The sequence below is a fragment of the Juglans microcarpa x Juglans regia genome, chromosome 2S (assembly GCF_004785595.1).
Source record: "Juglans microcarpa x Juglans regia isolate MS1-56 chromosome 2S, Jm3101_v1.0, whole genome shotgun sequence".
In the NCBI taxonomy this organism is placed as follows: domain Eukaryota; kingdom Viridiplantae; phylum Streptophyta; class Magnoliopsida; order Fagales; family Juglandaceae; genus Juglans; species Juglans microcarpa x Juglans regia.
Window position 1 is genome coordinate 27,771,793 of NC_054597.1, and position 15,499 is coordinate 27,787,291.

Genomic DNA, 15,499 nt, shown 5'->3' on the forward strand with positions numbered 1-15,499 from the left:
AATGTTATGATAAGTATGTTTACGTTATGATGGGTTCTTATTGAGTTATCAACTCATTTTAGTTCTTTTATATTTTAAACCACCCCAGGTAAGCATGATGATGAGAACGAAGGCAGGCCAGGCTTAGATGAAGCAATTGATTAAATTTCAAACTTTATAGAATAAACTATTTTTTTATAACATAAATTTTATTCAGTTTATTTTATTTAATATTGTTCGGAGATATGTTTTTATTAAATAAGTATTTTTAGAAAATAAATATAAATTTTATTTTATTAGAAAATGAGATTTTTTGTCAGGATGTTTTTATGAAAATACGTGACATAGCCAATTTACGGGAAGGGAGTGTTACATTTTTATAAAAATAATAATAATAATTACTAGTTATTAGTCTTTTTGCGGGTTTTAATATTCCTTAAAAAGAAAAAAGCTGTTTCTTTCCGGCCCAATTTCTGTATTTTCCGGCCCAATATACCAATTACCCATTCCCAACATTAAACGGGTCCGCACGTGCGAGCACGAAGAAACTCCATCCAGTAACGTACAGAATCTTCTGGGTCGTCTTTCTTTACTCTTTTCCTTGTCGAAGTTTTCCTCTAATCAAATAGTTCAAAAAGGGGATCTCAAATTTTGAATTTGCTTCGTAAAGGACAATAAGAAAATCTGAATTAGCTTTCTGGTTAAGCAATGTCTTCTCCGGCCGAGTAATACTCTGTTCTTCTCTTTTCCATTTCTAAATTCATAGTTTTTCTGTTTTATATGTTTGTTATTTTGCTGTTCTTTGTGATAAATTTTGTCGATTCCTCGAGCGGATCCTTGGTTATAAGTCTTGTTTGTTGATTTGGTTATAATAAATGTCTTGTATTGTAGTCGTAAATCGTTCTGTCTTCGGCGTATTGTACTTTGTTTCAACTTATGTTCCTCTTTATTTAGGTTTATACTATAGGTTTACTCTTTTGTTCATTTTTGTTCCTTTGGCTGTTTTGTGTGAACTGTTTGGGCATAGTTGTGACCTCAACCTGGGTGGTTCTAATTAAAGTTCTTTATGGTGTGTGTAGAATCTATGTTCAAGTTTTTGGATGTAGGTTAATGCTAGTAGTGGAAAAGAGGTATGGAAAGCTTTATATAATATGTAACCGAACCTACATCAGCTGTGAATCGCACCTATATTAACTTTCTTTTCTCTTATCCAAAATTGTATATAGCTCGATAATCTTAAAAACTCAAGTTATTTTCATTTGCTTTGTATTCTTGCAAACCATGACTTGCTACCGAAAGAGACTTATTCTGCTAAAGTATGGATGCGAACAGAAGTAGACTGGAGAATCTATTGAGAGGTTATTTTCATATTTAGTCACGTGAAATCAGCAGAGAAGTCTCTGGGGAAAGTAAAACGAATGCTATATGTGATTGGCGTTGATGGGTTATAGGCACTTCACTATCTTTGAGGTTTACTTTTGCTTGCCAAAGTATTGCACTTGGTTACGTTCGTCATAATTTATAAAACAAACCTTTCGCCTCTAAGTTGGTCTTGCATATATCTCGGTACAAATTCTCGGTGGCCATACATTACATTAGTTGGATCACAGCATTTCCTAATTTTTGCTGGAGTCATGCCCTTTTAATGGGCTCAATTTGGGGAACAAATTAATGTGGTGATTTCCATGGGCGCTAGTTAAATTATGTTCTATTGCTGTGTTGGCCTCAAGCGTAAGCCCAATGCTAGTAAATGTACTTGTAGTATTAACTGCTCAGTATGATAGCTCTTTATACTTATTCTCCCTGCCCTTTGCTATCCACTTTGCTTGAATAGCTAGTCCCATAATAATTTGTTTATTATCATTTTTATTTGAAGATATTACAAATGGCTGTAATGATTCTTTTAACCGTTTTACGGTTTATTGTTCGCTTTCTTATCAGATATTATAAATCTCTTCCACCCATAACAAAGGCTTATGGGACCCTCTGTCTGTTGGCAACCACTGCCTACCAGATTGGATTATTTGATCCTCGGGATATTGCGTTATTTTATAAACCGGTATTCACACAATTTCAGGTATGTCTTTTATCTTTGTCGACTTTTTGATTTATTACTAATTCTGCTGATACCTTCTATTCTTCATTCTTTGGTTATGTTTGGGAACAAGTTTTTGAAAATCTTCTTGCTCAATCCACACTTTCTTACACCAAAACAATCCAAATCCTGAAAACATATTACCTCTATTTCTATAACAAGCAAAAACCAAAACAGCTTTCATGAAACTAAAAAAACAAATATTTTCTTTCCAAACATATTTTAAGGGGCTTTAACACCTTTTTAAACCTCAATAAAAATATCTCTAAAAAGCTTTCTCAATTCAAGCATATTTTAATGTATCCCACCAATTTCACAAAACTCCATAAAAACCCATCTTTAAATGTTTTCTCAAAAGTCTCGGAAATGTTGAAAAAAGCCTTAACTCCATACATCCCCTTAAAACTGTCTTTTACTTTTTGAAAGAATTAAATTAAATTTATTCTCAATACTATATAACTCTTTCAATTAAGCCCATCTATTGCCCCCTTTAAAAACAATAAAGGAGACGACCCTCAATGAGTCTCCAATCTTCAACACACTCAAGCTCAAACAATAAACAATACTTATCGTTTATTCGACTGTTTATTTGACATGCTATTAATCACACTTTTTTCGATAAGTGTGTTTTTTAACAATACTTATCGTGCAGCTGATAGACAATTGCCTTGAAATACATAGTTTGATTACCCATAAAAAATATAGTTTGGTATATATGATGAACAAGTGTATGAATACTAGTTATTTTAAAAATTCTATTGATTCTGTGTTCTGCCATAGGAAAAAATTTGCCACATTTATTATTCTGAACCCCATTCCCCCATTTAGGGGCTGCATAGAGGTACAAAGTTTGAGCCCATGAATATGTACATAACAGGGAGTCTGAAAATATTCTTGTTCCAAGTAATCTAAATACTTTTGACCCTCTCTAAGGATATTATGTATGTATGACCTTTGAAATATTCCAATAATGACAGGGAGTAAAATACTTTTTTTTTTTATATAAGTACCAGGGAGTAAAATACATAACTATAAAAAAAAAAAATCTCCAAATCCTATAGTATGTTTTGGTAACTTCCGCGGCCAATGAGCAGTTGATTTAAAGTTGCACTTGAAACCTGGCTTGCCCCCTTTTAGTTTTTTCAAATGAGCCTTAAACGTCTCTCTCTCTCTTTCTCTCTCTCACACACACACAGATGGAATCTGGCTAAATAGTTTTCCCATCTCTCTTTATCAGATTTTGTTCTTGAGCCCTTCGATAATTAATATAACTCTTTGGCAACTTGGCGTTCATTTGTAGGTCTGGAGACTGATTACAAACTTCTTTTTCCTTGGAGAATTCTCTATCAATTTTGGAATCCGCCTTTTAATGATGTAAGTACTTGTGACATGGAATTCTAAATAAGATGCATCAATTTTCACCATGCAACTATCATTGTGAGTGTGAGAGCTTAGTGACCAGTTGATACTTGTGATGGGGTGTTCTTTTCATGCACTTACAGTTTCAAGTGAATGAACTGCAGAGCTAGATATGGAGTTCAGCTTGAGAAGGTACCATTCGACAGGCGGACAGCTGATTTCTTGTGGATGATGATATTTGGGGCCTTTTCACTATTAGTATGTGAGATTATCTTCATCATTATCAACTTTTTGATCTGTTAGTTAATTGTGGTCTTTGTCCTTCAAATTAAAGGCCTCCAAATTGAAATCATGAAAGATTACAAGAATTTAATTTTACCCCCCCCCCCCCCCCCAAGCTTCGGAAGCACGTGGATGAGCCTTGGCTCAGACAACCACCTCTCCATATGACATTATGTTTTCTACCATATTTTTTATTTTTTTTAACTGCATGCACTAACATTGTTATTTTGTTTTTGGTGTTTATTCTCTTCCGTGTTTTAGGTATTAGCAGCCATCCCCATACTTTCGACATCTCCTTGGAATATCACTTGTGTTCATGCTTCTCTATGTCTGGAGTAGAGAGTTTCCAAATGCTCAAATCAGTATATATGGGCTCGTGACTCTTAAGGTAGGCCGACTGGTGTTCATTCACAAACTTTCAATTGGGTGGCTTTGTCGTGTAAACTATCTGTTCGGGCTAGGTCTTTCAATGTCTGATACTTGTGAAACCGATTATTTGGCTGCAGGCATTTTATTTACCATGGGCAATGCTTGCTTTGGACGTTATTTTTGGTTCACCAATTATTCCAGATCTACTGGGAATAATTGCAGGACATCTGTATTACTTCTTGACTGTTCTGCATCCACTTGCTGGTGGGAGAATCATTCTAAAGACTCCAACGTGGGTGTATCCTTACATTTTTGGGCTATTCATATTTTTTAATAAAATATGATCGATTGCAATAAATAACTTGTCTTTAGGGCAGCGAAAGAAGTTTATTAGTTTATCCAAGGTTCTTCCATAAAGGTTTTCTGCTTGAGTCCTATTACATGGTCAAACTGAACACTAGGGCAATGGGTTAACTTGCCAAAAATTGGAAAAACAAAAGGCAATGGATTGGTTAACGGTACTGCCAGATTGATTATATGACTGCAGTACAGCAATTAATCTATTATAGCTTGGTTTCTCACATGAATTCTGTACTTCCTGCAAGTTTCCTTAACTTTACTTGCACAGACATAAACTGGTTGCAAGGTGGCGGATAGGAGCTCCGCCAACTAGTGCTCAGCCTGAAAGGACAACTGGTGCAGCTGCTTTCAGAGGGAGGTCTTATCGACTTAGCGATTAATTCTGCTTCTTCACCGAGGGACCATATCATTTCCCATTGTTTCAAATTCTTTACCTTGTTTCTCTTTTTGGATGCACACTAACAAGCACATTAAGGGTTTTGAGCAAATGAAGCAAATGTTGTGCTTCGGCATTTATCCTATGTTGTTTGTTCCTTGCTCATATGCCTTCTAAAGGAGGTTTCTTGACTTTCTTTTTGTCTTGTGATGAAATTCCTCTAGAGATATAATACGTTTCTCTGAGCAAAAGACTAAAGAGATATATTTTGTAGAACAGGAAGGAAACATGCCAAGTAGCAGTTGATGGAAACCTTTTGATCTATGCAATTTATTCAATTTTCAATTTCAATTTCAATTTCCTTAACAATGCCTTTTTTTTTTTTAATTGTACATTTTGAGCATTCCAAATGGCAAGTGGAATCCAAGGAAAGGGGGAATATTCAAAGAGAAGTGCTACATACATAAAAAAAATTACAAAAAAACAAATCTACAAACTGATGTGGTTATATAGGATCTGTTAGCTTTATTTTACAATAAAAGTAATTTTACAATATGACGTATTATATTAAGTCATATTTATTTGTGTATTTATTTTTGTATAATTCTTTTGTATATAAAGTATTTCTCATATTGAAAATAGTTGAAACGGTATTAATTAAAAAAAATTATATTATACATCATGGTATGATACTTATTTTTTATTTTTGAGAGAGTAACTTCATTTTAGATATACTTTTATTTTAGGAATAATATATTTCAGATACACAAACATGAAACAACATAACATTTTCGATTAAAGAAAGGGGAACTCCGAAAACTATGGGGATGTGAACGGCACCAACGAAGTCCGAGCCCCTCAACGTGTGCGTGTATATATATGTGATATGTCAAAGAAGAGAAACAAAGAAACTGCACCACCGCAACACACATACGAGAGAAGAGAAGAAGATCGAGAGAGAGAGAGGAAAATGTCGTGGCAAACTTACGTGGATGAGCATCTGATGTGCGATATTGATGGGCAGGGCCAGGGCCAGCACCTCGCTGCCGCTGCTATCGTCGGCCACGATGGCTCTGTCTGGGCTCAGAACTCTTCATTCCCCCAGGTCTCTCTTTTGTTGTTCACTTTTTGTGCTTGATTATTGTTTGATCGGAACTGTGTTGGGTTTGGATTTCCTTCTTGTTTTTGATTGGATTTGGTCCAATCTGGCTGCCCTGTATCGAGACTGGTGATTACTACGTGTTTTGCATTTTTTTCAGGCTTTGATCGTTGGTTCATTGATTAATATTACAATGTGGTTTTCTTCTTTCTTCTGCCATTTGATCCGTTTTATTTGTGCCATCTCCGATCCATTCGTTAGTGATGGTTAATTGCATGCTCTGTTTTTTTCGTTGGTAATTGATACTTTCATTTGATGTTATTGGATGTTATTGGAAAAATGCTCGTCTGGATAGCCCTTTTGCGTCCGTTTGTGTGAGTTTCCATTAATTAATTATTTATTTTTTCTTGGTTTTGTCATTTGGATATGTTACATTTTTAGTGTTATCCAGTTTATTCACTTTGAACAAAAAAAATGTAACATATCCAACAAAAAAATGTGCTCTTTCTATGCATTAATTATTCACTTTGAACAACTTCTGATCCGTTTCATGTTTGTCTCGGTTGTTTATTTCCAGTTTAAGCCTCAGGAGATTACTGATATCTTGAAGGATTTTGATGAACCGGGTCATCTTGCTCCCACGGGCTTACACCTTGGGGGCACCAAATACATGGTAATCCAGGGAGAGCCTGGAGCTGTCATCCGTGGAAAGAAGGTGATAATATGCAGCTATATATGTACTCCTATCTCTTCTGGGATTAGTTCTTTGAACATTGTCAAACGCTTTTGTACCAAGCACTTTTGAGTTGATGCAAACCAAAGGAAAAAAAAAAAAAAAAAAAAAAAAAAAAAAAAAAAAAAAAAAAAGAAAGAAAAACTTCGATCTGAATGAATATTTTTTAAATGAAATTTTATTTGCAAACTGGTGTATAGAGGACTCACTTTCCACGCCACGCCACTGACATAGCACATTTTGATTTGCAATAATAATTTAAAAACTTAAATCTTACAAATCGAATATTGCAAAGTTAGCAGTGTGGATTGTATGTCCTCCGCTCCGGCATCCATTCTGGCTTGTACGTAGAAGAACTTAGGCAATTTCATTCACAGTTGTGCTGTCCATCTCAATGTAAAAATGCTCAGTTTCTTTCGAACCCAGGATGTACTTTGTTGTACACATGCACACGGAGGGTTTGAACTTAAATAAACACCCCCTCACAAACCAAAAAAAAGCCTCAGACCTAAAACTTTTTTAGGAGTTATAATGTTTGTATTTTTTTTTTTAAATATAATGTTTTAGAAGGGGGATTGAAGGTATTGGTACTTGATTCCCAGGAATCCCTCGTAACAGGGAGCAAATGCCATTTGGCTGCAAGGCCATTGAATTCTTAAATATCATTGCATAGTGTAAGGAGGTTTACAATGTTTGATGAATGGTGATGGGTGATTTAGACCAAATGTGGTTCAGTAGCCTCATTCTGTTTCTACATAATCTTCGTAAATATATGTAGTTTTCGTCTTTGTTAACCACTTTGAGTGGTTTTTGTTTTATGTGCATATTCCTTTTTTTTTTTTTTTCCCCATTGAAAACCCTTCTGTATTGTGTTGGTAGGGATCTGGAGGTATCACCATAAAAAAGACTGGCCAAGCTCTAGTTTTTGGCATCTATGAAGAACCTGTGACACCAGGACAGTGCAACATGGTTGTTGAGAGGCTGGGGGATTACCTTATTGAGCAGGGCCTGTAGGCCAAGGTCAATCATCATTTGAGTGCTTCTTTTGGGGTTCACATAATTTTCTATTTTCTTTTCTTCCCTTTTGATTTCAGTTCCAGGTTTGCATCTTCATTGAAATCCTAAAATTGGCGGTGAAGTCATTGCAGACAATAACCATGTGAGAACTAAGACATTTGTTTTGTGTTAAGGTTGTTTGAATTGCACTACCTTTATATTCTATAGATGTTTTGTGTAATCCTGCTGGATCTTTGTGGTCTTTCATCATCATCATTGTTCACAATTATGTTTCGAGTGGTCGCTTCTTTTATGAAATGAAGTTTTATTGTAGTTATTTAGCATCTCAAAGTGTATACAAAAGTAGTCATCGTTCCTAGATGTTACAGGGAGTCGACAGAACATGTTGGCATCGCAGCTTATCTCACAGTTTGAATAATACGTCTCATTCAAATAATATATAGTGGTGGTCTTCAACTTATATAAAAATGGCCGTAGCCGTGGTGTGGTTCAAACTAGGGCTGAGCTTCGACTCTGACGAAGTCGGAGGTAGCATTTCTGACCTTTGATATGAGTTGGAGGAAAATTTTTGCTCCAACTCCGATCGGATGTCGGAGCTCCGAACTTCGATCGGAGTTCCGAACGGAGGTCAGAGCTCCGACCGTTTATTGGGCTAAATGAATGCCCTTTTTGGACTTTTGAGCTCACCAAAACCCAATCTGAACCTGTAAAAATAATACTGAAAAAAATAATAATAAAAAACTTAAATACAATAGTTTAAAAACAAAATAACATGTAGTCATAAGTTATAACAGTCTCATTTATTACAACACTGATTTAGTCTTTAGAGATAACTACATAAATATTAAACACTATGTGCACTTGTGCAGCAACGATTTCACTCAAATCTCAATGGTCCATTGCTCATACTTGAAATGAAGATAGAAAGTCGCAATCAATACATAGAAAAAAATTGATAATAAAAAATTGAATACGGTAAAAGTAGAATTTGATTCTCACCAAGAAATGGGGTTCTCCATAGTCCATAGTCCCTCAACTCCATCCCAACTCTCAAGAGGGCGTCCATCTCAGACTTTTAAGTTATCGACAATTATGTTAGGGTTCAAAATGAGGTCTGTAAAATTATAAAAATTAGAAGTTAAATGAATGAAACATGAAAAATAATTAAATAATCATTTAAAAGCATATAAAGTTACCCAATTTAAGTCTATAGCTCTCGGCATCAACGCCAACGGTATCTAATCCAATGGGCGTTTCACTTATCCAATTCTATGTGCAAACGAGGGCCTCCACGGTTGACGGTGACAATGAATTCCGATAAGCATCCAACACGCGACCTCTAGTACTAAACGCTTACTCCGAGGCAACCGTAGTGACAGGAATGGCTAGCACATCTCGGGCTATACGGGAATGGACTGGATACTTGGCAGAATTAACCTTCCACCAATTTAATAATTGAAATACACCACTAGGTATCTCAACAGCTTCCATAAAATATCGTTCAACTTCAGATGTACACTATATAATATTTCTCGTTGCAATGAGTTGATGATACTGCTGCATAATAAGATGACATGTACCCTATCCGGATAGGTCAATATTATCTAAGGAAGCTGTCAACCCCGTCGGTTTCGAATGTGAAGAGCTACCAGTTGCGGATGAAGGCTGACCACTATTATTGTAGTGACTATATAAGAGCATCAGCATTGGCTTCTTCAAAATTCATTTCATCTTCAAATTTAACTAATTTTATAGATAGTTGGCTCACATTGAATTAGCTAAACTCTTTTCATCTAAACTTTGATCTACAGTATTTTCATATTTCTTTCTAAAGATGAAAAGAACTGTACCAAGTCTAAATGAATTATTTATTATTTTTGGCTCCCTCTCCCGTGATTTTTTTCTTTCTTCTTCTTCCCTCTCTCTCCCTCGTCTCTTCTTTCTTCTCTTCTTCCCTCTGTCTCTCACGTCTCTACCTTCTTCTTCCCTCTTTCTCTCTCACGATTTCTTTCTCTCTTTCTTTCTCTCTCTTCTTTCTCTTCTTCTTCCCTCTCTCACGTCTCTGCCTTCTTCTTCCCACTTTCTCTCCCGCGATTTCTTTTTTTTTTTTCTCTCTCTCTTCTTTCTCTTCTTCTTTCCTCTCTCGCATCACCTGGGAATTTTGTACAATCATAAAAAAAATAGTCTGGGCATTTTGTATATCTTCTAGAGAAAACACGAGAGAGAAGAAGAGAAGAAGAAACAGCTGGAGAGATTCAGAGGGATTGCAACGCGAGAAGAGGCAACTGTTGGTAAACCCTCTTCTCACTTTCTTCTCTAGATCTGAACCAACTGTTGGCTTGTGTAGGAAAAAAAAATTAGAGAAAAGGGATTAACCAAGGCGAGGTTAAAATTCTGACTAGAGTTGATTTCATCCTTGAAGATGCAAGGGTTGGGGAAGTTGCGATTTCAAATCGAGGTTTGAAACTTTGAACACTGCCATTTATATCCACAAATTTTGTTTTTATCTATTTATTTATCTTTCTGGGCTTATTTATCATGAGCTTGGACCAACAGAGATTCTAACAAAAAAAAAAAAAGATGCATGGGGTCGTATTACTACAAAAAGATTTATCGAGCACTGGATGAAATTGAAAAAAATGAAACGAAAAGAAAAGAGAACTTGGAACGGGAATCTCACTAGTTATCAGAAATCTCCAAACTAATTTATAATTATTACTACAAATATTATTTGTACGATTTTCTGATGTTTGATTTCACAAGTAACTTCTCTATTTTGATTTAATTAATGACTACAAGGCAAGCTTTCGTTATTGTTCTTAACGATTGGAAATGGAGAACATATTTGTATATGATTTGAAGGGTATTGAGTGTGTATGTGATTTGCGGGGTATTATGATCTCCAATGTCAAGCTTCAAGTTCTTGTTTTTAGTCTATGCATAGAACTTTTGCTCTGTTGCCTAATTGATGACATTCCCTGTCTGTTGTAGAAGAATCTATAGAACGAACTTGTGAATAGCCTGGCCTTATGTGATGAAAAGGGTCACACCTTGGGCAGGGCTCATTCATATTGTTAGAACATAATATGGCGAGATTGATGTTTTTCTTGAGAACTTTTACAAGAAATCTTTGGGAGCAGGCTCGTCTATTACAAAAAACTTCGTTATTTTTGTAAGTTTTATATGGTTAGGAATTGGTGAATCACTGCTCACAAATATGAGTGTTTGAGAATGTGGACATCAACTATATATGATTGTTGTACTGTGAGCAGTGATGAAACTTGTATATTTGGATATTGATATGGTATTAAATTGTTTATTGGATAAAACTTTGTTTATTGTTTTTGAATATTGATATTGTGTGATGAAACTTTGTTTATTTGATTGTGAAAATGAAAATGAATATGATTGTTGGAGATTATAGGAGATTATGAAAAAAGAATTAATTATAAAATAAAAATTAATTATAAAAATATAAAAATAAAAATATTAATATTTTATTATTATAGAGAGTGTGATGATTAATCCAATGTAGACTTTAAGTTTTGAATAATGAGCTAAAAGTGAAAAAGTTACATATCAGTCAAAATTTGAAGAATAAGATGGCCAATCCAATGCCAATGCTCTAAGTCATCAATATCACTTTTAACACTCTAATAAACTCTACAACCTTTATTGCCCCGTAGACGAAATTTACCCAAAATTCTATAACGACCAACTTATATTGGGGGTCAAGGATCACAACCACAAATAGTAATCTATTTATCTTATCAATATTTTCCCAATATTTAATATATTTAGTCTTCACCCTTGTAGCCATAGCAGATAACAATCTCCTGGAGTCAATACAACTATTTTAAAAGTGGAAATGAAACCTCGAGAGCTCGTTGAAGTAGAAGTTCGCAGACGTATATTTGGATCCAGATATCCGCATGGTTATGTCATAAAAAATTTTCAAAAAATTGAACAAAGTACCTCATTCTAGTTCAATCATGTACGTTCGGTGCACCGAGCCCTTGTCCTGCGCACTGAGCCCTTGTCCTGCTGGCTCCAACAAAGCATACCTCAGGCCTCCATCCTCGACCTTTATCCACTCCAACGCTCTTTGGTACTTTTGTGTCACATCCAATATCATGTATGTAGAGTTCTATTGAGTCGGAGCGTCTAAGCACAATATACTAGAACATCCAATCTGAAGATCTGCTATTGCCTTAAACTTGGCAAGCCTTTGGGGGGAGCCCTCACATATCGCACAATGTTGTGGACTTTGGTAATGGAATCATCAACCTCTTTTAACCTATCAACAACTGTGAGTTTGATGATATAAGTACAACATCAAATATGAATAAACTCGTGCTAACGAATGACATCATCTTTTACCGTCGTATTCCGCTTGAACCAATCAATTGTTGTGTTATTGGCACTTGCATTGTCAACTGTAATACACAACACTTTTCGTATTCACCAGTCCTTTATACAATCATTCATCTTCGCCCCAATGGATGCACCTTTATGATCCACAATTGTTTTGAAGCCAATAATTCTTTTATGCAAAATTCACTCACTATTAATGTAGTGCTGTGATACACATGTAGCAGACATTCTGTATGGACATCTATGTGTCAGTTGTAAATAACACTCACTGGCCAGTGGTAATAAGTATCTTCATCTATGCCTTCTCCTTCGCATGCCTCTTCATACAATCTCGCATCACCATATACCGTGATGGAATGAAAAATCGTGGCTCAATAGTTTGTACAAGCTTTCGGAAGTCTTTTTTGTCAATTGTGGTAAAGGGTATCTCATCAGTAACTATCATATCTGCAAGCATGTCCCTCAACATCTTCTCACTATATTGAAGGATGACCAATTTCTTAACCTATATACCATCAGTGGCTGTAGAAGTTTCGTAACTAAGCTTGGTCTGATTAGTGGCCGACAATCCCTTCGCTATCTTATATCGCTGGCAACCATTTAGATGTACTATAAACACACTGGTGCCTTGCTTCTTCGAATGTCAACCACAAAGTTGCCCACAGTGGTGACATCTTGCTTGCTGGTTCGCACAATCACCATAAATTTTGGTGAAATGCTTCTATGTCCACGACCTTTTTTTAGAATATTGTGGTGGTTGATCGTGCTCAATGGACATTTCCTCATCTTCGTTGAACATATCCTCCACTTTTATATCTACTGGGAGTCGACTACTCGCACAAGAAGTAGCTACTCTAGATATGGCTTTAGGGGTGGAAGTACCTACCGGTGTAGGAGCAGTAGCATTGGCATCTACCACATCCCCTTGTGGATAATCCTCTCCACTAGGTGTAGGATCCATATCACAATCAAAGAAGCTGAAAAAATAAATTAGAAATAAAAAATTAGTTTAGAAAATAACTAGGCTATATTATAAGGCATCACTCATTTAAGATGAAGAAAAATCCTGGAAGCTAAGGCTAAAGAAACATACATGGGCTGCCACCCAAACTGAAAGTGCATGATTTCCATAAAAGAGAAACACTCATGAAGAATCGCAGATAGAAAAAATTAAAATATGAGTTCCATAATTTCCATAATATGATTTCCATAATATTATTGAAATATATATGCATGAGTAAGATGCATGCAAGAGCAACTTCACCAAGGAATTATTGAAATATATATGCATGAGTAAGATGCAAAAACACCAAGCAAATATATATGGATGAGCAAAAGTTTAAAACACCCTAAACCATCTGATCAGCGTACCCTTTTCAGTCATGCACTTATGGATTGTGCCAAGGACACAACTTTATGCTTTGGTAGCCAATTATACATTTATAGTTGCGGTTTATATATTTGTTTTCAAACTCTCCCAGTCTCCCCCATTGGCCATTACTCATTAGGTCAAGAAGGAACTCAAGTTTCCAAGTCTGTGGCACATAGCATGTTCAAATAATAACTCAAGTTTAGGCTATGAAATCTAGAAACACTTCCTACGAATTATATATGCAAAATAATTAGACTTCAATGGTTAGCTATGATGGGAATGGTTGAGGCTTCATAAATATCATTGGACTTCCGTTCATAGTGATCTATAGGGTTGAGCTCCGACTCTGACGGAGTCGGAGTAGCCGTTTCCGAGCTAGTCGGAGCGAAGTTTTTGCTCCGACTCCGATTTCGATTGGAGTTCGGAGTCTGACTCCAATCAGAGGTCAGAGCTCCGGTCGGAACTCTGACCTCCGATAGGAGCTCCAACCGTCTATTGGGCTAAAAAAAATAGTACTTAAATAAATAATGTGGTTAATTTCTGTTGTTAAATAAATTTTATGCAAAAATAAATTTGATCCATTACAATAGCACTATTAACAGAGGTAGGTGTGTCTACGACTTGATCTAAAAATAAATATAAGACATTAAGACTAATAAGAGTATCATGTGCCATGTGGTGGGTCCTTGTTTTAGTTTTTGCTCGGATCGAGCACAATGTAATGTAACTACATGAATATAACTACATAAATTATTAAATATGATCACCAAAGCCCAAGTCCAAACCTGTAAAAAAAAAAATACTGAAAAGATATAAAAAAAAAAGGAAGTTTAAATACAATAGTTTAAAAACTAAATAATATGTATGATGTAGCCATAAGTTATAACAGTTTCATTTATGACGTAATAACAACATTGACTTATCCTTGGAAGATAACTACATAAATATTAAATGCTCATTTCACTCAAATGTCAATGGTCCATTGGTCATGCCTGAAATGAAGATAGAAAGTTGCAATCAATAAATGAAAAAAATTGATAAAAAAAATGAACACGATAAAAGTATAATTTCATTCTTACAAAGAAAGGGAGTTTTCTCAACTCCATCCCAACTCTCAAGATTATGTTAGAGTTCATAATTAGGTCTATAAAATCATAAAAAGTAGAAGTTAGAAACATTAAAAATAATTAAATAATCATTTAAAAGTATATAAACTTACCCGATTCAAGTCTATAGCTCTCGGCATCAACGCCAACGGTATCTAGTCCAATGAGTGTTTTACTTATCCAATTCTGTGTGCAAACAAGGGTCTCCACGGTTGACGGTGACAATGAACTTCGATAAGCATCCAACATGCGACCTCCAGTGCTAAATGCTGGCTCTGGGACAATCGTAGTGACATGAATGGCTAGCACATCTCGAGCTACACGGGAAATGACTGGATACTTGGTGGAATTAATCTTCCACTAAGTTAATAACTGAAATACATCACTAGGTGCCTCTATAGCTTCCATAAAATATCGTTCAACCTTAGATGTACACTGCATAATATTCATTGTTGACATGAGTTGATGATACTGCTGTATAATACGATGACCTCTAACCCCTACGGATGGGTCAGTATCACTTAAGAAAGCTGTCGACCCCATCGACCTCGAATGTAAGGAGCTACCAGCTGTGGATGAAGGCTGATCACTATTACTGTAGTGATTATATAAATCATCAATATCACTTTTTAGCACTCTAATAAACTCTGCAGCCTTCACTGCCCTGAGAACGAAATTTACCCAAATTCTAGAGCGGCCAAATTATATCAGGAGTCAAGGATCACAGCCACAAGTAGTAATCTATTTATCTTCTCAATATTCTCCCAATATTTATCATATTTGATCTTCATCCTCGTAGCCATAGAAGATAATAATCCACCAGAGTCAGCACAATTATTTTCCAAGTGGAAGTGAAGCTCCGAGAGCTCGCTGAAGAATGAGTTCGCAGTCGTATATTTGGATCTAGATAGCCGCATAGTTATGTCATAAAAAATTCTTAAAAATTCAACAAAGTACCTCACACTAGTCCAATCATGT

General features: G+C 35.6%; 2 protein-coding genes across 2 annotated transcripts; both read left to right on the forward strand.

Moving 5' to 3' along the window:
* The first annotated feature begins 542 nt into the window (after positions 1-542).
* On the forward strand, positions 543-5,161 carry LOC121251647 (derlin-1-like). Its single transcript, XM_041150945.1, is given in 8 exon segments — positions 543-704; positions 1,921-2,056; positions 3,375-3,448; positions 3,598-3,691; positions 3,977-3,993; positions 3,995-4,103; positions 4,222-4,382; positions 4,713-5,161. Coding segments are annotated over 8 exon segments (720 nt in total). The 5' UTR covers positions 543-687; the 3' UTR covers positions 4,825-5,161.
* Positions 5,162-5,595: 434 nt separating this feature from the next.
* LOC121251648 (profilin-4-like) lies at positions 5,596-7,889 on the forward strand. The gene is made up of 3 exons (XM_041150946.1): positions 5,596-5,925; positions 6,497-6,634; positions 7,532-7,889. Exons 1-3 carry the CDS (start codon positions 5,707-5,709, stop codon positions 7,664-7,666), a joined length of 492 nt encoding a protein of 163 aa, XP_041006880.1. The 5' UTR covers positions 5,596-5,706; the 3' UTR covers positions 7,667-7,889.
* The last annotated feature ends 7,610 nt before the right edge of the window (positions 7,890-15,499 follow it).

Excerpts from the sequence above, each read along its gene's own strand:
- LOC121251648 (XM_041150946.1), top strand. The coding sequence starts at position 5,707 with ATGTCAAAGAAGAGAAACAAAGAAACTGCACCACCGCAACACACATAC. Across the intron at positions 5,926-6,496 it reads AGAACTCTTCATTCCCCCAG|TTTAAGCCTCAGGAGATTAC; the intron begins GTCTCTCTTTTG and ends GTTTATTTCCAG. Across the intron at positions 6,635-7,531 it reads CTGTCATCCGTGGAAAGAAG|GGATCTGGAGGTATCACCAT; the intron begins GTGATAATATGC and ends TTGTGTTGGTAG.